Raw genomic sequence first — 25,466 nt, forward strand, 5'->3', positions numbered from 1 at the left:
TAAACTTGGCTTCGCTCATGATCCTTACTGATTTTTCAGGTCGTACTGATATAGCATGACCTGAGCATCTTAGACACCAATTATAAAAAGAGAAAAGTGTTGCATGTATTAAATAAGCAGTTTCTGAAAGAGAAACTTGAGACAATTGGCCATTCTGTCCAAAGATTAATGAAGGAAATGAATGGCATTAAGTTTCCAGATCATCAAGCTACGCCACAAGAGCAGGTCCCTTTAAAAAGCCCCAGGGATGTGGTGGAGTCCCCATCACCGGATGTTTCCAAGAGGTGCTAGATAATCTCATCTGGGCTCCCTTTCCTCACAACTGGTTGCAAGAGCTGGTCTTTTCAGGTTCCTTTCAACCAGGACTATTCCATGATTCTCAGGAAGGCTGTGGAAAATGCAAGACTTACTCACCTGTACAGTTTCTTTCCTCCATATCTAAAGTGAACCCACTGTTACATCTGCATTTGAAACTTCCAATTGTGTTTCTACATTTACCATTCATGCACATGCCAGGGAACACTTTGCATTCATTGATATCTATTAACAAAAACAAAGAAAAGAACATTCTTAAGCACAAGGATATATGGAATTAATGGGAATTTCCTGTTTGTTTTTACCAATTTTACTGAGCATAAAAGGCAATGTTTGGGTTAGAAGGGACATCCCTGGGGATTTGATTGGAAGGGAGATGTTTCCCTGCCTTTTGGACTATTTGTGTTTTCTTTGCTTCACAATACCCAAACCAGTCACTGAAAGTTTATGTTTATCGGCAGTCAAAGAAATTCAGTGATATTCTCTGAGCTGAAATTCTGGTACTTGTATCGCTCGCTTTGTGATAAAATCAATTTTCCTGGTATTCCTGAGCCAGCTTGTAAAACATGCAACTATTACCTGGTTGATTTGGTTTGGTTTTTAAATTAAGACTGCCAGAGTTGTAGCTGGAGCTCAGTTTTCAAAATCGTATTTTTTCCTTCTGTAGAATATCAAGTGAAATGTTTCACCTCTCCTCAATGCTGGCTGACATAAACTGTTAAGGGATTGTCTTAGGTTACGAAGTAAGATGTAATCAAAAGGATGTCTTCTATCCCCATCTGTTAAAACCAGGTGGGTCAGTGTTCTTTATCTCTTCCGTGACACACCCCTGATAACTCCCTCTGGAGGTATTTTTATGTTAATGGGCCACCAAGCCTCACTGCATGACTCATTAAATGACATCATCCCATTGTGAGATGCTCCGCCCCAGGGGAGGAACCAAGCATTCCTGCCAGGATATAATCTGAGATTCTGAACACCACAGTCAGCCTTACCTACTGGATTCCCAGAGGACAAGAGTTACATAACCACCACTGGACCTTCAGAGGAGGACCTGACCCTTCTACAGGATCACCACTTCAACAGAACCATTTCTATCAATTCAAAGAGGACTGCAGCCACCATTTAATCGGACTGCTACCAGCACCCTGCCCGGCAGGGTGTCAGGTCATATCCTGACTCTGTCTAAGCCAGTGTTTCTGTATTATTGCCTTGTTATACATATATTAGTAAAGAACTCTTACTCCTATTTCCCATGTATTTGCCCAAAGCCCCTTAATTTCAAAATTATAACAATTCAGAGGGAAGAGGGTAACATTTTCCATTCCAAGGGAGACTCCTGCCTTCCTTAACAGACACCTGTCTTCAAACCAAGACAAGGATCTTGCACAGGACAAAGCTGAATGAGTTTTTCCTACACTCTGTGATATAATTTGCTGAAGAAATGTCCTTAACTGAGAAACATCTTCGATGAAATAAACATCAATCTCCTATGTTTTCCTGCAAATGGAACACAACAGTGGTCCAAATATGAAGGCAGAAACAGGAAGCCAAACCTCAAAAAATCTCAGCCTAGACAATATTTATAAAATAATTATTAATTAACTTTTTTAACTAAACAAATGTTGATAAAATTATAATTATTATTGTTGTTGTTATTTTCCTTATTTGTTTAGTAAAGCACCAATGAAATTCAAGAGCTTTGCCTGAGATTAACAACTCCTGAAAATTAGATAATAAATTGGTGAACTTATGGTGAAGCAGAGCTCCAATCTGTTATAGTTTTCTCAAGCAACTCAAGGTATTTCAAGACCAATGTTTCAGAATGCATTCTTAAAAAAAAAAAAAAAAAAGAACACATTTCTGCATCACCTCTGCTTCTGCACACAGAAATCTAGTTTTTCTTCTCTGATTTTAGCCATCTAAAGTAACTTGGGTCTGGTGTCTTAACATTTTCCAGCCTATTCTGTTTTGGTTTTGCTTTACAGGAGGTGAAGCCAGCAAAAACTGGACAAAATGCTTTTATCTATTCCTTTATCACTGCAGATCCCTGTTGTCACTGTCCTCATAATCATAACGCAACAGACACCCTCTCCTTTTCATCACTTACTGATTCTTCAAACCAGAGAAAGAACCCATCCTTCTTCAATCTCTCAGAGAGGCCTGGTCAAATTTTAGTAATAGTTTATGTTTATGTCTAAAATCCTTGACTTCACAGACCTTCATCTGACCCTCTCTGCAAAGCACTGCCTTAAAAAAGGTGCACATTTTCTGTTATTGCTGTAATTCAGAGCTCCTCTCCCTTCAGGAATTTCCTTTTTCTCCTTACGCCACTCAGACTTTGCACCTTTTCCTCTCAAGCTCCCACGAAAAGCAGAGAATTCCCCCACCTGTAACATCAGCTCTTCCAGGCAAATACCTTTACCACATTTCTCAAGTACCCAACAAACAGTCCCAAATCCTGGAATTTCCTCAGGATACTCTCTTGGATGCACCTGTAATTGACACTTTACTGTGCCACAAAGTGAGTATCTCCTGATGGGAGAGAATTTGCTGAAAGTCCTTGCAAGGAGTTTGAGAGATAAAGTCTCTTTTAGTTTCAATGCTTCCAGATAGTTGTTTATTAAGTCTTATCAGAGGAACTGAGCCACTAGCGTGACCCAGGTACAGCACAGAAGGAAGAAAAGTAGGAGTGAGGCCAATTATCAAGATTTACACAGCCTTTTAAAGATATTTTAACCAATAGTTACTAAAAACGTACATTATTTTCACTTGCTTACCAATTATTCAGAAACACAACTAGGAACTGAGGAATTTTCTATCCAATCAAACCAAACTACTTTTACTGCAGAATATGGAGTAGTAGAAGAAGGAGAAGAAGGTTTAGAGAACAACAACAATCCTCCATTTTGATATTTTTTACTCTTATCTATTTACTATAAAGAGAAGCCTAAAACTTCTAAATTTTTCACCCTGTGACAACCTTACATAGTAGTCTATCGCCTAATTCACACCACTGTATTTTTTAGTTCTTGTCTGACTGTTGGTAATTTTTTCCAAGGTTTGAAGCTACAACAGTGTTGTTCAGGGGGGTAAGAACCCTTAAAAACAGGCAGAGAAATATTTTCGGCACTCTGGGTTCCTACACGTAATTAGTTCTCAGACACAAGAACAAACGCTCACCTTTGTAGAATGGCCTGCCAGTCAGAACATCCCCCCTCTTGGAGAAGCCAGGGCCCCTGGGGCACAGAGCCTGGTGCTCCTTGGTGCCGGGCATGGGGCAGCGCTCGCAGTCGGAGCCCCAGGCAGCCCCCACGGCGCAGCAGCAGGAATCCATCCGGAACCTGCCGGGCACGGGCTGCACGCACTCGTCCTCATCCCACCTCAGGTAGCACTGCTCCATGCGAATATCTGCACGTTTCAGAGCAAAAAACAGGGCATTTATCCCTCTTCTCAGCTGTTTCTCAGGCACAAGCACACATAATGCTCAGCTTCTGCTCAAGACTCTGCACTTCTGTAGTGTTCAGCCATGTGAAGTTGCTAACACTGCACTATACTTAAATTTCTGGATCTTTCTTGTACCACAAAAAAGTAGAAGAATTTCCTTCATTGTCCCCCAACATCAAGATATACCCTTACCCCCTCATGCAGGTTTCTGTGTGTTTTAGGTTTCTATGTATATTTGACAGGACAGACACACGTATGTCTTTACTGTACCAGATACTCTCACTTATAAAATGACCCTTTTGTGGCTCTTGTGGTAAAAAAAATAAATTCCTCCCTATATTTATGTTACTAAATTAATAGTACAGTGAATATAGATTAAAAATAAAAAAACCTGATTGTTGTTACGCTTACTTTAAACCCAGTCAGAAGGAGAAAACAGTAGGGTTTCCAGAAAAGTTAATTATTATGCTTATTATACTCAAGGGTCCATCCTATTTGCAGCAAAGGAGGTCAACCAAAAGACAGATCAACCAAGTGTGCGAGCAAAATGTTGTACTTGTGTACCCAAATGCCAGGAAAAGAATCACACACAGGCCTGTGCACTGAAAAAATGACCAGTTTGCACCAGCATATTTGTGCTCACCATCCATCACGCAGGACACTGCTGTTCCTTAACAGGAGTCAGAGCAGGGACAGCACTTTAGCACAGCCTAGTGACTGCACTGAGGGCAAAACAAGCCTCAAAACAAATGCATTCCTCGAAGGAATTATTAGCTCTTCTCTAAACTGGCACAGATATCTTAGCAGGCGTATTATTTGGGATAATTCAGAAATAAACCACGCTTTCTTTCAAGCCCCTGGAAGAACAATTTTGGAGAGACGTTGGACAGAGCTGAAGAGGAGGGAAAGTGGGGGATGCTCTCACCTAAACACACTCGCCCCGTCCCGTCCAGGGTCAGCCCCTCGGGGCACTCGCAGTGAAAGGAGCCTCTGCTGTTGATGCACCGCCCATTGGGACAAACCCCCGGGAAAACCTCGCACTCATTTATGTCTGTGGGGACACAAAGAGTTCAGTTACCTGCTGACCCCACCAGGAGAGCTGCAGCTTTATGGAGAACTTAAGTGACAGGAAAGAAACAACACAGTAAATCTCCTTTTATCACATTTTCAAAGGCGGGGGGGGGGAGGGGGGGAAGTCTTGAGCAAGAAGCAAAAACTTCACCTTCACAGGTAACACCCTTCACTCTGGCAAATCCTCTAGAGCAAGCTGTGTCTGGAATCAAGCCAGAAAGAAATTGTTAGTGCTTTAGAGTGACAGGAAGGTAGCAGCAGAAGATTTAAAAATAAACGTATCTTCAGAATTCCCTAATAATTTGACTGTGTAAGGCAGGGAGTATTCTAGCCTCAATCAGGAAAAGTACTGATTCATACATGCAACTTAAACTAAGTGAATAGTTGACAAAATTAACTCCTACACCATTACTTTCTCATGTGCTTTCCTTAGTGAAATGATCAGCATCTCATCAGATCAGTCTCTGCAGTCACATGTAGCTAAAAGGTAAAATTCCTTCCAGAAGCCTGAAGATTTACAACTGTAGTAACATCAATTATCAGCTTTTTTCCCCCACGAAAGCTGAGTAATGGATCTGAGCAATGAGATTACTTTATGATATGCATGTAAAATGTAGCAATCATAATGATTTAGAATGATTTGAGAGCTTGCTGAAATTTAACTAGTTACAGAATGGGAAATTCAGGGCCCAAATGCACCCAATCTGAGCTAATTATCTGTCCAGATTGATTAGGTTTTGAGCAGTTTTACCAGTTTCACCTGACCATGCTGCTTCCTGAGGTCCAAAGGAATATCTTCTCTGCACTGCACAGCTAAGAGCTCTGCTGGATGCTGCTTGCACTCTGCTTGTTAGTGGGGATACACATGCCCACAGTAACAATCAAGAATAAGAGGATAAAACATCCTGATACCAGTTCAGCTCCTGGCATTATTCAAACCTTAAAGGCATCAGTATTTTTGCCATAAACTAGAGTACAGTTAGCATTCCTGCTTCCAGCTTCCAGAACTAGCCCTGCAATCTCATAGTGGTACTATTCCGCAATCAATAGTGGTACATAAGCTCTGTGTTTGAAAAGAGCTGGGGAAAAAGTGTGAACAGCCCACAGCATAAAAGGTCCACCAGAATCTTACCAGATATTTCACTTTACTGTTTTAGTCCTTTATCTCTCTATGCCAGTCAATACACAGTCCTTGTGGAGATGAAACATATTGTAACCATTAAGAGGTTTATTCACCTGTTATTTCCTGGTATGCTTCAAAGTTATTAGAATGGTCTCTGATGGTGGAGATTGCAAGTCATGCTAAATAAGACAAGTTGTTTTCACAGGGGTTTTTAGGGGGGGTGGTTTCCGTGATTTTTGTTTGTTTTGTTTTGGTTGGTTGCTTTTTTTGTTTAGTTTTTTATTTTTACATACAGAGATGACAAGAATCTACTAGTGGTACTTCTTCCCTTCTCCCAAAAAATGCAGAGCCTAAAAAATTGGGAGCCTACCCAATTCACACCGTTCACATGGGCTGCCCCAAGCTGCTCCTAAGGTAGCACAGCATTCAGATTTCAGTGTGGCACCATTGATGTTGACTTCACAGTGGCTGTCTCGGATATTAAGCCAACAAGTCCCCTTCAGGCTGTCTGCAAGAGAACAGAAAACAAAAACAATACACAGTTGTCACAGCCAAAAGAGCTGGCATGCTACATCCATGACACCAGCAGGCAGAGTACCAAGGGAGCACAAGCTGTCCTTTAAAAGAAGTAAGAATAATTTTGTACACATTTTAGCTTAGAACCGGTGTAAAGGGATAGCACCATCACTAAAAGTGAGCAACAAAGCACACTGCTTGAAGCATTTTACAATCCAGGTCCCACAGCTGGCAGAGGTTTTCCAGACACCTGAGTGGATTTATTTATTTAATTCATCTAGTGATTGATCCATCTAAAATACACAAGTTACAACAAGAGCAGAGATCCCAACCTGGGACTGCCTTTCCCAGGTGACTGCCTGAACCCTTTCTGAAGTGCAGGTGCTCTTGTGTCTCTTGAAGGTGAGCCTTCAAGGTTGTAAGGAAATCTAAAAAAAAATATATATATATTGCGGGTAGGAGTGTTCTATATTATTTTAGGGGCCTGGTTCTGCTGCTGCATTAGCTACACTTTGAACACGCCTGTTAAGCTGTATTCCACTCTCTGCTCCTGAGGACTCAGCCCCAGCACATCCATCCCCTGAGTTACAGCCAGGCTGGAAACACAGACCAGGTCAGGGTAAGCCCATTCCAGGGAGTTCCCAGCTCCATCAGGCAGCAGCTTCTCTCTTCTGCCATGGGCCAGAAAGCCCCTGTGCAGAGAGAAGACTTTTAGTCAAACTGTTGTCTCTGCTGCCTGAAATGCTCTGAAAGTCCTTTTTAGATACCCAAATCTCCAAATCTTAAAATTTATTATTTCAGTGCCTGAGTAATTTTTTGAAACATCAGTCAGATCTCAAATCAGGTACATACTTTACAAGCTGTATCTTCTGCACCTTTGCTTGCTACCTTTACAAAGTTACACTCAAATGGTACAACATTCCTTGAGGCAGGCAACAAGCTTGGTGATCAGACAGCAAAAGCAGCCCATAAGGTTAGACCCAAATTGGGAGATCAGCCTGGGCAGGGTTTTAATGCAGTTGCATACTCAGAGTTTAAAGCTAAGCAAGTGACCCAGACAAATTTAGTTTGATGACTAATGAGAGAATAGGGTTTGGGTTTAAGATTTACATATATTACATGTGCAGAAGGCCAGATGCATTACTAGTAGCTCACATTGAGGAACAATGTGCTTAAGACAGAAGAATCATTCCAACTTATTTTTTTCCAAACAGCTTCAACTTTTCTACAAAATCATCATGCTAAAAAATGATATGGACCACAGGGAGCACAACCTTTCTTTGGTTAAAGCAACAGAAAAAAACTCTCCCAAGAATGTGACTGAAATCAGCCCCAGAAACTGGGCAGGGTATTTCATTAATATTTAAGTGTAAACCAGTTGTATTATTTAGGTGAACATTGGCCTCAAACACATGGGACAGAGCTCCACAGTTGAACAAGTGCAGAAATACAGAGCTCAATATTATTTCCTTTTACTAGTGAACTTTATGGGAGGGAAAAATCAAAACCAGTATCTCAAAAATTATTTGAATTCTACTAATTAGCAGGTGCCTCTGCTCATACCAGCTGCATCCACATTATCCTGCCAAAGTCTGCTTGTCTTATCTTTTACAGGCTATTCCTTTATTTTGCATCCTCTCTTTCGTCCAGACAAAATCTTTGGTGAAAGGGTTATTATCCAACATTATAACATTCCTTCTGTTGCTCTTATCCCTTTGATTCTAACTTGAAGAAGAGTATATGCATACTACAGGCAGATGGCATCCTACTTACTGTGCACTGTATGCGCTCCACGAATCTTGACTAAAATCTGTATGAAAAGCATGTAACAGTGGATATTTCAAAAAGCACAAATGGCAGTAACCCTAAGGTATGGGCAATTTCAAAATGGCAACGAAACACTTGTATACTTCAAATATACTTCAAAAACAATTCCACTTTTCTTCCCCTCCACAAATATGGTCCTAATATTGCAAAATCTGCACATGTGCAAGCAAAATATGTCAATATTATTGCCGAAAGTTTTTACTGTAACTGCTGAACTTAAAATGCTCATTTGCTAAAGGTTTTGGTACAAATGCTGTGAATTGCATTCTGACTGTAATTTGAGCAAGGCATTTTTCTCTCTGCCCAGGAAAGCTCACAGAAGGAGACAAATGGCTTACATCTATGCTGAATAATGTGGTACTGATTCTGGTTCTGACACAAGAGCAAGTTTGAAAGTAAAGAAAAAGCTAGTCAGAATCTGACACTACCTTACTTTGATCAGTCCTAAGTAGAATACAAAAAAATCCTAAACCGCCATACTATTTTAGCTCTTCAGTTATGTTTTGGAATAAGGTATCTGTTGTTATAGCAGTGCTTTACAGAGGCAGTCTGATTAAAAAAAAAAAAAATAGGATCAATATACAAGTCTTTCTCCACAGTGGTAACAGGGGAAAATCAACTTGAGATTTAAAATGGCATACATATGAGAAGAACATTTGAAAGTTTTTCCACACAGCAAATCAACCACCTGTAGCCTCCAGCCCCTCACTCACTTTTCAATAACCCAGCCTGCCCTCCTCTCAAGGCTTCAAATGCCAATGAAATTTCGGCCAAGGTGAAAAACTGGGCTCTAGCAGTAACAATCTGAATGTCTTGCATCAGCTCTACTTCTGACCCTTCTGTCTTAACATATTCACAGTTGCAGTACAAAAACATTGTTCCTAAGACAATTTTTGTCAGCATGAAAAACTAATGATTAGGCTCACGGTATGTAGCTGGATCCTGTTCTTCAGTTTTCATCTGACTACTCAGCTACTTTTTTTGGTTTGTTTATATTTTATGTTATTTATCACTGCTATCTAGGCCAGATGGGACCTCACACTGTAAACAATCCAATGAAAACCATTTGCAAAGTAAATCCAGAACACTGTTGTAATTAGGCTCTTGGTGAACTTGTGGCCCCTTTGGATGTGAGAACAAAAGAAAATTAAAAATAAGAGGTACAAAAAAGCATAGGTTAGTGTGGTTATATCAAGAAATTAGCACAACATGAACAGAAAAAAAAACAATAATAAACTTCACCAGCCAGTGATGTTACAAGGAAATATAAGAGAAGGCTTAGGCACAAAAGTAACATTCACTTTAAAAAAATATGAAGGCATGGAAGAATTCCACCATTAAATAGAAACTTGAGTCTTTGCATTTATTTTTCCATCTTAAGAAAATCCTGACAAGGCAGGAAATCTGAATGAAAAATGCCAAACAAATCCATCTGAAAACAAAAGTAACATTTAAAATTAGCATCACTCACTTACTAATGACACCCAGTTATTAATGACACCACATCCAGCTGGAGCACCACACATATCCTACAATAATTTCAATTATGCTACAGAAATAGTATGAAACAATGGCAGCTTATGAAGACCTGCAATGTGTAGATGACTGCAATCCCTGTGAGTTTTCTTGAAAGGCAAAGAAAAAACCATAATTAATAAATGGCTTCAGGTGATAATGCCAATGACATCCTGCAAGCAACTGTTGCTGCTTACTTCAATAAAATCTCTGCAGCTTTCTGATTTTTTCCCAATAGAATAATCAAAGGACACTAAAATTTATATATATATGTAGAATATGTGTGTACATATATATATATATGTATTTATTTATAAAAAGGGAAAATAACAGGAGGAAATACCCACCAATACAAATCAGTCCTGTAGGGTCCAACTTGCTGCCAGAGGAACATTCACAGTGGAACGATCCAAGGTTGTTCCTGCAGGCACCATTGACACACGGGCTGCTTTCACATTCATTTATATCTGTAATCCAGAAACAAAGGACATTATTAGAACTACAGTGTGCTTCTGGGAAGTATTACACAGTAATTTATACTCTCTAAATGCTGTTGTAGGCTATGAGGGGCCAGGACTGCCTGGAATATTTGTCCCTCCACTCCTCCCAGCAAGGCATTCAAAAGGTACAGGGACAGACAGGTAGCCTGTATTTTGAAGTGCACATATTTTGACAGTGTTAATTAAATGGCCCTTTTCTACAAGGACAGTTGATTTCCAACAGCATGGACCATAAAGTTCTCCAGCATCAATTACAACCATCCCATGAGAAAACAAAACTCTTTTTTCACAGAATGCAAATGCATTCCCAGCCACACCATACAGAGCACAAACAAAGTCCTCATTGTTTCTCTCATTTATGGCTCCGTGAGAAGAATTAAGAAAACCCTGTCAGAAGCAAAATGTCACAATGCTGGCTGCAATTCTCTAGTTATGGAAATGCTGAAGAAATAGGAGTAACTGGAACACTGTAAATGGTACTTCTCTTTAGCCCCTAAATCCTGTTTATTATCCCTGTGAGCTTTTTAAGCCTGTTCACATGCAAGAATAGGACCCCTGCAGACAGCATTATTTGCTGATTTTTTTTTTTAAGTGGAATCAGTTTAAAGATTAAAACAACACTAAAAAATTCTCTCCAAAGAGAATTGCTGATGCACATTCACCATTTCTTCCTGAACCCAACCAATTTATTTTTTTTATATGGGTCCTGAATTAAGTTGTACATTCTAATCCAAACATTTCCCTTTGGCAGGCTAGAAGTAAAAAAATGTTTAGTGCTTGCTTATATGTGCTAGCAGTAATATCCATAAATTAAACCAGCTTAATTTAAATTAATTATAACCTTAGCAGTATCTAGCTAAGCCCTGAAGATATTAATAACATCAAGAGATCATTTTCAAGGCAAATTGAAATATCTTCTGTATTTTTTAAAATTTTTCTAAGAGTTACTATTTGCTATTTTGATATGATGCATCAAGCCTTCATTTCACTAGAGATGTACATCACAGGAAGGAATAAGTACTTAAAAATATATCATTTAATAATATGCATATATTATTAGGAAAAAAAAAAAAAAGAAAAAAAAAAAAGAGAGAGAGGGAGGGATAAAAATACCCAGAAATCAGTAAACTTTGGAAACAGTGGTGTCTCTCTTCATGCCAAAAGCAAGCACTTAATTTAAAACCAGCTTTCACAGATCCTTTACTTAATGGACTTATCTACAAAGAGCAAACAGGACTTGTCTTTGACTGTCAGCAACTTTCTGAACAACGACAGAGCTTTATGTTTCTGAAGCCTACTCTCAAACTGTGGATCGCCCATTTTACAGATTAATCATACACAGATGCAGAGATATAAAAGCTAAGAGGCTTTATCAGGTCAGGACAATGTGCCTCATTGTTAGTTCTGAGAATAAGCTACAAGTCCCTCTGTATCCAAGCTGGCAATCCAGAGTCCTCACCAGCAATTATCTGCTCTGCACCAAGGCCTTCTCCTCCCTGTGAATATATTTTATACTCTATTGTCTCAGTTTTTATTACCAAAGGAATGCTCCCTGCATCTGTTGCTTCCCACACTCTCCCTCTACCAGCAACACCTGGTAGTGGGGAATGGTCTCTCCTGCTCTTGCAGGGAAACCAAATAAATCATAAATCACAGTGACACAAATAAGTGATCTCAAGTATGCACTTTATGTCAAGTAATCCTCTGAACAGACATGCTCTGGGAGAAAGACAAACTTTTGCTTCCTCTCCATCTGCCATCTTGCTTTCAGAAGTTTGCCTAGCTTTAAAAAAAGTGAGAAAAAATTGAGAAGACAGGACAAACTAAAAAAAATTGAAGGATGTGTTCTCTGTCCAATCAATCATGAGTGTTCTTCCCTTCTTTTACAAAGTTGCAGCTTCAGAGAAGTTGCCATGAGGGACCAGGCATCATCTGTGAAGGTATTTAAAGCTGGAAACAGGTGATCTTCATGTAAAGTGCCACATTGTTTTAAGAGCTGGCGGTTCAACCAACCACACAGCTTTGCACAGACACAACCAATGTGCAATACAAAGTAAAAAGCAGACAGGTGCCACTATCCAAAACATCACTTCAACCTCATTAAGAAAATATTAAGAAGATGCATGAAACTGAAAGTGCTTCACATTTATAGAGGTAATATGAGGTTATCATGCCAATGTTTAATTCTCCCTGGAATTTAGCAGGTTAGGATTGCAATTAAGCCTCCTCAAGGGGAAGACATTTTTTTTTTCAAATTTTCAGATTTTAAACCCAAACCTGACAAAAAATAATTGAGGGCCTCACCTGGAAGCCAATGTTCCCAAAACTACAGCCAAAGAAAGGAAAAAGTGGACATGGAGGGGCCAAAGTTCAACACTTTTTGAAAAGTAGAGGCAGCTCACTTGGCTTCATGGGCCATGTTCTAGGCCTTTCTCCATTTGATATGCTTTAACACTATGCTAAGAAAGAAGAAAAAATAAAAGAAACAAAAACCCAAACCCAATGAATTTGGGTAGTAATAGGCTGATAATAGTGTATTGACTACATCCCAAAACCAGCATCCAGGAAAAAAAAAGATTAAAAGATGATATTAAATGCATTTCAGCATTAGTGCAGTGTTGAATAGAGTGAAAAAGAATCATATGCTCATTGTAAACAAACTCCAAAAATTGTTTCCCTCCACCTTCTCACAATAATAATAAATGGTAATTTTTGAAAGAGCAAGCAAGAAACCAAACTGATTTTAACACTATTTTGTATTTTAAAATAAAAACCAGTATGTATGAAGATTTTTGTTGAGGCATGCTTTAAAATGTTTTTTCTCTTAAGTGAAGTGAGTGTACATTGTAAACGTCACAGAAACAAAAATTGAAACAGTCCGCTGTACATTCCTGGAAATGAACTTCAAAGCACATCTGGTTTACATTTAACTAGTTATGTCACTGGAAACACAAACTAAACCATAGAGCTTGTCATAAAAATCTCAACTTTCACAGACTCTGGAGCCTCAAACCAGTCTCCTACTCCTCACATCAAATTGATAAAAAATTTCAATTGAACTACAAACAAAACCAGTGAAGGGTTTTGTTGTTTCTTCAGAGTTGCTGATGAGAGTCATATTAAAAATATAGTGGTGAGTAATAAGCATCAGAGCATTTTCAGAGCTCAGCACAGAGCTCCTGACTACAACAGGATTTTACAACCAGTGAACTTCTAACTCCAAAACGAATTACATGAAACAGGATTTGGGCAGAAAAAGAGTAATTTCTTTCTCTGCTGCCAAACCAGCATTACTACTGCCTACTCAATAGGAGCAAAAATGCAACACATTTAATAGGTTTTACAGACGCTTTTACACAAAGCCCCTCCTGACCAGCTTTTTTTACCTCACTGGCTAAATTTAGATGTCAACCTAACAGTGAGATTAGAGATGTATAACATATTAATAATATTATTACCCTAAAAAAAGAAATCTAAATTTACTGCTTGAAAATGTAGATACATTTTAATTCGACAAGATTGGCTGGGTTGTTTGCATTCTGGCTTCTCATCCACCTAGCTTTAGGTCACTGTTTTCTGGTCTGATGTTCTTGGTCGTAACACCTCCCCTTTACCATACTGTATCAGTTTTTCTACCTAGAAGATTCCTTAAGAAACATGCACATTAAGGGCACACAGTACACTGTTTCCACAGCCAGAAACTTCCTGTGCAGAGACACTAATCACAGAGACATACCCTGAAGAATAAATTCCTTAGCACTGTGGGTAGATAGGCACTGAGACAACTTGGCACAGAAAGCTCTGTAAATCCATGGGGGTTGGCACAAGAAAAGCCCCAATCTGAACAAGTGCTACCCAAGTGCAACATGCAGAAAGAGCAAGAACTAACTCTTAAAGGTGACCTGTGAAACCCACATGTATTAAAATATAAAGGAATATAATTTATTTTGCATAGAAGGAGTGAGGAAGTTTTGTATAGAACATGTGAATGACTTTATACCACCAGAACCTAAAACATTTCCACTTTCCTTTCTATGTTTGCTTAGCTGTATGGCAGTAACTTCCACCTGATCAATAATAACAAGGAGCTGAGGACAATAACATCTTCCACCACTTCAGAAAAATCTGAGTGATTACACTGGTTCACATAACAAGAGTTTTGCAACAGGAAATTATAGCTTCCCCATCACTCACAGAAATGCAAAACCATTTACTATAAAAACTTTCTAACGATCACAAATGCTGAGATTTACAGACTGTGGAACCAAACAAAAAATAAAGAGGACCACTAAAATTCTACTACACCAAATACTAATTAAGAGTTGGCACATAAGCTAATACATCAAACTTTATTCTTTTTTTTGGTACAGCTTTCCATATTTTTTTTTACTTAATTAAAATTTCTCATTAGTTTCTGCTATATGACATTTTTTCAGCTTTAACATCTGTGTTATATAGTAATACAAGAAAGCAATTTTGATTACACTGTAAAAATAAAGGACAATTTTAGTATTACTAGGCAGTAATATCCAGATCCTGGAACGCATCACACATAACAGGATTTGAGCTAGAATTAACTATCACCACAGACTGAAGGGAGAGAAGAAGGGAGAAAAGAAAAAGGAGAGTCTGTGATCAAAACAGATGCATTTTCCTAAATGACAGACACGGTGTTCCTGGTACATGGTCAAAGACAAGCACATATTGCCCTCTATTGTAGTTTAAAAATGTCGTAGCTAAGGAAAGGAAAGCATTTTCATATAAAACCAAAATTATTACTTTAAAAGAAATTCAACAGCAATACCCAGCACAATAAAAAGTACTGCATAGAAATTACAGGAGGAATGTGAAGATTTATGCAACATCACAGCTCTCTCTTCTCCTCTGGTATCTCCTGTGATCGTTTCGCTTCAATGTGACACAATAGACAACCAAATGGACACAACTTGCAGGTTCCTCACCTTCACAGGTGTCTGTCTCCGAGCTGAACAGGTACCCCTTGGGGCAGGAGCAGCTGTAGCTGCCCGGGGTGTTCCGGCAGAGCCCATTGTCACACAGCAGCCCGTTCACGGAGCACTCGTCAACGTCTGCAGAGACAGGAGTCAGACCATGACCAAAAATGACAGTTCTTAGTTTCAAAGATCTAATTCATTTTCAGGTTTTTTGCTGCAAAAATTTCTGTTCTGCCTCTAAAGTTTTGGTTGTTTTTTTCTTTTTTACTAGCAAGCTCAAAAATTAGTTAATGGTCGGTCTTAAAAGAATAATTATGCTTTCCTGCAATGACCTTGTCATTGGTGTGACTACACCATATGAATTCAGGAAGGTCTATTTGCTTTGAAAACAGTATTTTAACTATTTTTTTTAAACACACAAACAGCGGTGTGTTAATTACTGTTCTAACTCTGTTTTATAGGCTAAAATTGTTTTTGTTATCCATGAAGTACATTAAAATCTATCCTGTACAGTTCATGTATGGCAGTCATCTCAAGAGTACACATGTATCTCCCCTCCAGAAGAGCACTGTATTTAAAAAAAAACTATGATTAAGACCAGGATATCAAGCACACTGACTAGGAAAATCCCATATCTTAACATAATTCCCTGAACTTCCCTTAAACTAACTGAAAATAATTCTAATAAAAAGTAATGAGTCTTCCTCATTGCCCTATTATTAATTCTATGAAAGAAAAAAAAAAAATCTATCATTTCAAGCCTTTTCTTCTAATGCCCATCACATGTTACAATAACCTAAGCATATAGAAGAATATTGATAGAGTAAGTACGGATAAATCTGACATTTTATCCTGTTTCAGGGTGTCTCCTCTTCATTGTCTGCTTGAGTTCCCAAACTTAATACTGCAACTGAAGTCTTAAATCAAGTAGATTTTTAGAGAGCTTTTAAGTTTAAAAATAGAGAAGTGAGAACGCACTATAACTACAATCTGGAGAATTTTGGTTTCCCCAACTACTTTAGATTTTCCAACTTGTGCTTGTGAATACATTTAGGATTCAGACAATAAAGCCTAAATTTCCCCAGATGATGAATCCAAGATTTAAGTCTGGCAGCCATGAACTAAAAAATAGCTCTTCTAAACTAACCTGTCCTTAATTTTAACTTCATCTGATTTCAACCACGGAAAGGCAGATGGATTTGTAAATTTAAATTTTCAAGAGCAATTTCAGCTTATTGTCGTACAATCCTTTAACCCAAACTGCAGCGTGATGAATGCATTATTTCCTTAGAATCTCATAGAATAACTTCAGATTTGGACTGCAATCTGTTGTGATATGCTCTGTAAAAACACAGAACAACATAGCTCATACTCTAAACCCACTCTGACCTGACAAAAATACTGTCTGCATTCTGACTGACGACCATTTCTATTTCCTGGCATCTCATAATCTGTGTCTTTAATTAAAATCTTTCACCCTTTTATCTCTGTGCTCATTATTCAGTTCTTTCATGGAAAAATTCTAAGAGTAAACACTTCCTCACATTCAGTGAGCTTTATCTTTATTTAAGTAAATACATAGATTATACTAGCACTTACCTAGTCCCAAGAGTAACTAGATAAATAAAATCCCTTCCCATAAAATCCACTTGGAGAATGAATAGTACATGAAGCATTTTAAAAAGAAAAACACCAATAATTTTCTGCAGCAGTGCTTTTTCTGACAAAAAGTCATACTTAGGGCTTTAGGAAGTAACTAGCTGTAAAGTTCCTTTATTTGAGCAGATGAAAGGAAACACTTTCTTCATTTTTTGTTTGCTTTGCATCACCAAGAAGGAATGTTTGATATGAAAACTGTACCACAGCTATATGGACCAGGTTTTGCCCACCAGAAATGGTGGGGGTTTGTTGAGCACAAACAGCAGTGACAGGTCAGTAAACCTTTAAGTGCAAAATAAACACAGTACTTAAGGACAATACTTTAAGTATCCTGATGGTTTCAGAGAAACTTCCATTAGCTTGTAATTTAACCAAACGTCACCTTTCTGCTTAAAATTACAAGGCTATAAGCAACATTATTGTACAATGCACTTGTGGTATAATACACTTTTTTTGGATGTAAGAACTCCCAAAAGAAATAAAACCACTGGATTTCATGTATAACCATGAATAATAAAATTAATTAGACAGAGAATGAAACCTGAAGTGTTACCTCCTGCTTACACTTCCCAAACAGCAAGACTCACCCACTAAACGACAGGAAAACATACAGTAAGAATAATAACTATGCAGCAACTGAGAAAAGCACCATTCCAGATTTTCTGCATTTTCATTGTAGCTTGAAGAAGCAGGTGCCTTGCGACCTAAATTCAGTCAGGTCAAATCAGCATCAATGTAGTGATAAGTAATTCAGCCACAATAAAAAACAACAACTCACCCACACAATTGGTTCCAGCAGGGTCAGGCTCGTAGCCACTGTTGCAGTTACAGCGATAGCTGCCACGCAGGTTTTCACAAACCCCATTGGAGCAAATATCAGGATCCAAAGCACACTCATTAATATCTGTATTAGCACAACAACAGAAGATAATCAGACACTGACAGGTATGACAGACCTGTTCCTGTGGGAGGTGTGGGCAACACCTGACTCACTGGACGTGGAGGCTGTCATTCAGAACCAAGGTACAGCACAGGTGCAGACAGAAGGCTGAAACAAGTGATTATTCTCCTTTGTTTGACACTAGAAGGCTGAACCTGCAATACTGTGTCCAGGTTTGGGCCACTTTATATGGGTCCACTCCTCAAGCCTCCTAAGGCACCTATAGAAGCCTGTCTTGGCACTCCTTGCCAACTCAGCCCCAGCGTGCCCCTAGCTCTATGCCTACACATCTGGGCAGCTTTCCTGTACTCCTCACAGAGTCTTCCCTGGTTCCACTGACTGTGCATTTCCTTCTTACACTTCAGTTTCATCAGAAGATCCTCATTCAGCCATGCTGGTCTTTGCCTTCCTTGCCTGATTTCTTACATGCATGAGCAAAGAGCTCTTGTGATACCAGGAAAACATCCTCAAAGCTCTGTTCTGCTCCTTTAAACCTGAGGGCAGTTTCCCATGGAATCCCATCCACTGATGCCTTTAACAACTGAAAGTTCATGCTCATAAAATTCAGAGTGCTGTCTTTACTCTTCAGCTGGTCCCTCAAGAGTACAAGTTCCACCAGGGCATGACCAATGCAGTCCAGGTTGCCATCAGTCTTGACATCACTAATTAGTTCAGCTGTGTTGGTAATCAACAGACCCAGTAACGCCTCTGCTATGTTTAAACTATCACCTGGATTAAGATATTGTCCCTTCAGCATGCTCCAAAGGTCTCCTGACTACACACAGCTCATGTCACTGTGACTGAATTCCCTCAGCAGCATCAGTGCCTGAGATGTAAGAGGAGACTGAAGGGAATGGATTTGTTCAGCTGAAAAGAGGAAATATCAGAGTGACCTCTAACAGCAGTTCCCTGATCTTATCAGATGATTACAGAGAAGATGGAGCCAGACTGCTCTTTGAGGTGCACAATGACATGGCAAGAGACCATTTGCAAGATACAACAGTGGAAATTTAAATTAAACACCAGGAAAACAATTCTTCACCACAAGTGTGGCTAAACACTGGAGCAAACTGCCCAAAGAGGCTATGGGAACTCCATCCTTGGATATTTTCCAAATTCCACCAGGCAAGGCCTTGAGAAATGGTTCAACTTTGATGATACTGCTGCTCTGAGCAGAAGGTTATGTTGGATGACGTCCAGATATCCTTTCCAACCTAAATTGACAGGGAACTATGTGTCTGTATGAAAAAACTTGATGCAAAATACCTAGACTGTGCACTCAGTGCCTGTGGTTTAGGGATCTAGATAAGAAGTTATAATTTATAAGGTGACACAAGAATTTTCCTAATACAGAAGTAATGCATAGGTCAAAACTACAGCATATTCAGTCCTGTAAGAACTTGTTGAAAATTTAAAATTTTTCTCAGGTAGACAGAACAGGATGATGGATGAGTTATATTCCTGATTTACAGTCTCATATAAAATTTCTGCTGTAGTTGGAAAATTCCAAAATATTCATATGAACTATAAGACCAGGAACGGACTAATTTTAATACTTTCTGCCTCTAAGGAAAAGAGGGTTTTTCAATATTTTCCTTCTTCCCATATGGTAAGCCCATTACTTTAAATAGTTCCTTTCCCAAGCCCAGGAAAGAACAGAGGGGATGCTGGCCTAGCTGTGACTTCATGAAAGGCTTGTTTTATACTTGTAGGGCTCAACTTTTTGTAAAGAACATTTCCCTCTTTAATCACAGTGCAGTTTAGATACTGATTTACATTTAATCACATATGCATTTGGAAAAACCATGCTATCCCTGGATAAAACTCAATGCTATAAGACACCTGAAAAAATTAATAAGAAAATACGATTTAGTGTACTACTTCAGATTTGTATTTTCTTTAGAGCAAAATGTATTCTGTAGCTTACTAAACATGTTTGAATCCTGGGGACAAGCCACGCAAGCAGTGTACAGTCAGTGACAGGAGCAGCAGCATGAAAATTGACTGCAATGGTGCTGTACAAGATGTACAGAGAATCCTGTGTTTGCTCTAGAAACCTGAACAAAGAAGGACTTTAGCTGAGACATGAACCCATGATCTTTGTCATGCATTTGGTAGACAGCACAGTTGTTTTAATGTTTTAATGAGAAACTGTATTTTCCATGTATCCAAAAGGACACATGACCTCCCTACCAGGCTGCATGCAAGTTCTCATGGCAGGATGCTGCTTGTACAACAGCACTACTGAATGCTGACATTATTTATCTGAGACTTAGAGATTCTTCAATGGACCATGTATAATTCACTGAAAAGTAAACTGAGACAATTCACAAATTCCATGGATTTCAGATTACTTGTAAGCTTGCAACATGTCAAGCTATTAAGAAAAAAATATGCAGGTACATACAGCACTGAACAAAAACAGAATTTCTTTTATTACAGTGTTGTTTTAAGAAGTTATTTAGGCCATTACTAAATATAATGATGGGAGTTCTCATTCTGTTCGTGCTTGTATTGGGTTGACCCTGAGTTGATGGACAGTCTTTAAGACCAATTACGCTTCTCACAATTTACATATTTAAACTGCACAGAAAGGCGGGACTTTCCCTTTTGGTCGGAGCTCGCTTGCTGGGAGGTGGGGGCAGCTCGGGGCCTCCCGGCCCCGCCGGGCCCGGCCGGGGCCACTGCCCCTTTCCCCCTTTCCCAACGCTGCGGCACGGACCCTGGGTGGCTGGGGGGGACTGCCTCAGAGCCACAGGCAGCTCAAACCAGCCATGGACTGCTCACAGCTCAAACCAGCCATGGACTGCCACAGCTAAACCCATCCAGCGCAGCTTCTGGGGACCGGCGGGTCCCTCTCCTCTCCATGCGGAGCCGGCGGAGTCAACGGGAGCCGGCAGAACCTCCTGTCTGCAGCCAGCACACTTCGTGCTGAACTGAAGAAGACACCACGCAGCCAGCAGCACAAAGGGAGCGAGGCTTTCCCCACCGTAAAGGCCGAACAAGAACACCCTTCAGCATGGCGGCGTCAGAGTCAGAGAGAAAGAGAAGTGAGTCCCGTGGGACGGAGCTGGAAATGGCGACGGGAGAAAAGAGGGCGGTGCCGCAACTCTGGCGGGCAGCTTAAAAGAAACCTTCTTGCATGCCGTGGTAAGAAACTGTAATACCACAAACTGTTTGTCTCTTTAATCCATTTGAAGAACATGGGGGGATGGAGTATCTTCGTGTGCCTGTGAAGATTGTGAAGAATGCCGATGCCAGGCTTTATAGTAGTAAGAGGCTGTTAGAGACTTGTGGCGAAGAAGAGCCTTTGTGTGCAGGCCAAAAGAACTTATCCTTAAAAAGATGAATAACCCCATGTGATGGCCCATGTTTTGCAGTGTGAAGGAACTGTGAGATTTTTCATGGGAGAGATGTTCTACACACAGCAGATTGATTGTTTCCGGGCGGATCTGCTGTTGGTGGCAGTTTGGGAACCACGTGCAACTGAAGGAAAAACCCTTTTTTCCCTTAAGCATAAGAGAGAGACTTTTCAAGAACTGGAACACTGACTAACATCCCATGTTCTGTTATCCCTTGTGTGAGCTGAGTAACAGGAGAGAAGTGCTGGCTGGAGGGGGGAGGGGGATTTGCTTTAATTTTGTTTTGTTATTGTCTCTTTACTTTTAATTCTATTAGTAATAAAACTCTTTCATTGTACTGCAACTGTTTAAGGTTTGTGCCTGCTTTGCTTTTCTCCTAATTCTTATCTCACAGAAGGAAAACAAGTAAGTAATGAATATTTTGAACCAAAACCACTACATTTAATTGGTGTTTCTGCCCGGTTTCGAACTCAACCCGCTACAGTGCTGAATGGAATAGGAGTTTTAATGCTGAAAAGGATAATTATTATAACACAGCAATAAATTGGTGTTCCTGTATTCCCCTATTCCTTCTTCAACCCATTTTACTTATCTGGCAACTGCAGCATGATTTGCCCTTATTTCAGGCCTGGCTCAGCCATTAGTTTTTAAAATCCTTGTCTCTGTGGTACTAGAAAAAGGATCTGGAGCTTTACAGTTCCCAGTACTAAATGCAAGGGGTCACTTTGAGGACTGTTTTTCACAAGGATATACTTTTTTCAGTAAGCTCCCTTCCCAGTTTTAACTCTACACAGAAAAAATCTGTCCATGCAAATAAGCATGAGTGAACACTGGATCTGGAGTGAAAAACTGCTCTATTACTATCTCAGCTGAATGAAAATCAAGTTCAAATGCAAGTGACTCCTGTCACTGCCCAAATGAGGGAGAGCTGTTTTATGCCTAATCTCAAAAACTCTCATCTCAAAAAAAAAGTATATATATTATAGGTCAGAACTCTGAGACAGATTACTTCTTTTTCTTGATAGGGTCAGGCAAAATCCACTGTTGTAGAGAATTAATTCCAGCCTTTTCTTAAACTCTGTAATGTAAAAAATACTGTACTTTGAGAATTAAAATAATAAAATCAACATATTAATCTTGAGGTTAAAAAGTCCACTCTAGTATGTTATCAAAAAACATAATTCTGAGGATAGGGATTTTTAACTTTGAATCATATTATTAAAGAAAATATGCAACATACCTCTTCCATCAACAGTAATACCAATTCCACTGCTACACAGGCCATGGAACTCAGCTGCTCAGTTCAAGCAGAGATGTTGGGGGAAAGAAAATGTTATTTCCAGTATTTCAACTCTTTTCATCCTAAACTAAATCTACGTGATTTTTTTCCAAACTAATTTTTCTACAATGTAACTAATGAAATGCTGGTGTTCACATGAAATAGCCATTTATAGATAATTTAGTTAAATCTGTCAGGCAGCACTCCATCCTGAACTTTCATACATACACAAAACCAAAATTAGATGACAAAGAGTTAAACGCTCAGGTGATTTCTTTACAGTCTTGACACGATGCCCTTTTCATTTTCTGCTTTAAATCACAATGTCAGTTTTGCTTCTTTTTTTCTAAGTAGTCATCTGCTGCTTCAGAAAATAACACTGAATGGATATTCTGTCCAAGATGCATCATCTCAGTTCTGTAGTCAAGAGATTTTTCTTTTTTTAATCTATCTGGTTTACCTAAAGAATTGATTCTTATAACATGAAATACAGATTTCTGGAAATAATAAGGGCTGCTTTTTTAAACTGGACTGACTGGACCAGGAAATTTACTGATTCACTGGAGAATTCTGCTTATTCTCTTGCAAGAATTATTACTATAGCAAACACTTAATTCAGGAACCCACAATTCACCCATGTGTACCCTATTCACTTTTCTTTAGGGCATAAAAAAATCGACAATGTGATCTCAACAAGATTTTTTTTTTTAAGTCTGTATTTTCACTGTACTACTTAAATAAACACAAATTTTTACCTGAGTTTTTAGCAGGGCAGGGATGACATGGCTCTCCAAAGCCATAGTCAGGGTTGGCACAGCAGCATTCAGACTTTGTCACAGCACCAGGGAAGGGACGGACACACAGCCCTTTTCTGATGCCTCCATAGCATGTGCTACGCACATGAGTGTCTAAAAAAAAAGGACAAGGGAACAAATCATTATTTCCTTAGGCTAAGAGTGCAATGTATGCATACTATCCCAGCAAAAGCTAAAACCCCTTTCTTGGTCAACAAAAAGGTCACACTGGCTACATCTGCACTGCCTTAATAATGCTGATGGCACCAAGGCCAAATCTCAATGTGGTTACCTCCTGGGGCTTTCGCCAGAGCACTTTAAAACCACCAAAACCAGCATTTCATGACTTAATTCAAAAGCATTACACAGGACCCAGCAAAGATGACCCACATCCTGAAGCAGCTCTGTAAATCCATCAACACATATCCCAGTAAGAAACACAGAAGGGCCTGGATCAGCATGTGGTGGCTGATTTTCCCCTTTGAGAAGTACCAGAGACATCTCTTACTTCCAAAATGGTTCCTCAGGTAGGGTAACTCACCAGCAGCCCAGGGCTGGTAATATGAGAGAATACCTGCTTCTGAAAGAAGAAACAATGATCTCCAGCTGTATTTACAAAATTATGAACAGAAATGCAATTTTAGCAGATTGTTCAGACCAGCATTTACAAGACATGACCATCTTAGTAAGTTTATATGTAAACAGGCACCATTGCTGGATTAGCACACCAAAGAAGCCCCAAAATCTAGCTGGGAACAGCAATTTAGCAAATCTTACACACAACTAGGAAGTGAGGAGAGCAGCAGTACTGCCCAGAGTGTAAGAAACTTCTAGGGGTTTGTGACTAAAAACCCACTCTGGAAGTTACAGTGCCAGCCTTGGGGAGAGGGCTGCAAATGATAACAAAGATAAACCAGCACTTATCATACAACACGTAACACCTGAAAGGTTCTTCAACTTCAAAAATGATGCGAAAAAAAGACAGCAGAAAAATTATACAGGTCAACCATACACCTGTAGGACTCACCATGCTGCCAATCTTACAGCTGATTTAGTCACATAAATCAATTTGACAGCCTTGACCAGTTAAATATAGTAAGAAGCATCTTCCAAGGCAGACACTCCATACCTACTTTTAGAGGAATAATCATCTCCTATACTTATCCAAGAACTATGGGAATGTCTCCAAAACTGCTTTTTATGCATTTTGTTTTTTGGTTTTTGTTGCTGTCTTCAGCTTTTGGTCTTTCTAGGGTTCAATGCCTTTTTCATGTTTGCTTACAAGATAGTATTAGAGATCTTTTAACAAGCATGTGACTGGACAGTTCTTCTAAAAATGTGTAGTTGAGAACTGAAAGATACATATAAACAGTCTTTACTTTTGACTCCTGTAATTCTGCTGACACTGTTGGAGCTCCAGAAATACTCTTCGTTTCAGGTATCTTTATGGGCCAGGACAGAATACGGTTTTAATTTATGCTCCTTGTCAGTCCCCCAGTAAAACTACCATGCCTTGTGGCCTGGACATGAGCCTGAGTGGACTCAGAAACTGAAATGGGCTTGAGGGAATCCAGACAGTCACTTGCTTGAAGTTTGACCCCAAAACAACAAAGAGAAGTTGCATGAAAAGTTTTACAGTGAATGTTGAATATCCAGTGCCAATCCAAATAAGAACTGGCAATTCCTTATGTGTTCTGTCGGCTCTTTGAGTGTTGTAAGCTGGCTCCTGTATAACAGTACTGCCTGCACATAAATGTTTTCTCTTGCTTTTGGTATCCCATGGAACAGATAGTTCTGGAGAACAGCTAAATATGTCCTAGATTTTAGAATTTTTTCTTTGCCAAGAATCTAGGTGAAGCCAGTACAGTTTGCTTGCACTTGACATCAGGAAAAGATTACAATTCTGGGAAACAGTTGAGGACTTTTGCACAAGAAATGTGTGTTCATTTACTTTGCAAAATAATTAGTGGCATCATATCCTTTCCCTCCACCTCAGAAAAGCCCAGTTGCCACTCTGACAAGTTCTGCCATGAGCAAGGGGGCTTCAATCACTGCCCTCGGAGCACTAAGAATTTATTTTATGCTCTGGATCAGAGATTAGCATGGCTGCTGCTGTAGCCATGTACCTTTTTATGGGACACTTCACTCTTTCCCAAGGCATATCAC

At 39.4% G+C, this 25,466-nt stretch overlaps 1 protein-coding gene across 1 annotated transcript in view; it reads right to left on the minus strand.

Moving 5' to 3' along the window:
• The window catches only part of FBN2 (fibrillin 2), a gene marked incomplete at both ends in the record, with an annotated part of 117,122 nt that overhangs the window by 43,983 nt on the left and 47,673 nt on the right, over positions 1-25,466 (minus strand). The window contains 10 exons of the mRNA XM_082301927.1: positions 415-540; positions 3,499-3,726; positions 4,688-4,813; positions 4,985-5,035; positions 6,327-6,464; positions 10,162-10,281; positions 15,276-15,401; positions 17,704-17,829; positions 22,468-22,521; positions 23,262-23,414. Of these exons, the coding sequence (XP_082158053.1) occupies positions 415-540; positions 3,499-3,726; positions 4,688-4,813; positions 4,985-5,035; positions 6,327-6,464; positions 10,162-10,281; positions 15,276-15,401; positions 17,704-17,829; positions 22,468-22,521; positions 23,262-23,414 (1,248 nt within the window). The remainder of the gene's footprint in view (positions 1-414; positions 541-3,498; positions 3,727-4,687; positions 4,814-4,984; positions 5,036-6,326; positions 6,465-10,161; positions 10,282-15,275; positions 15,402-17,703; positions 17,830-22,467; positions 22,522-23,261; positions 23,415-25,466) is intronic.

This window comes from Coloeus monedula (assembly GCF_965178545.1).
Source record: "Coloeus monedula genome assembly, chromosome: Z".
NCBI lineage: Eukaryota > Metazoa > Chordata > Aves > Passeriformes > Corvidae > Coloeus > Coloeus monedula.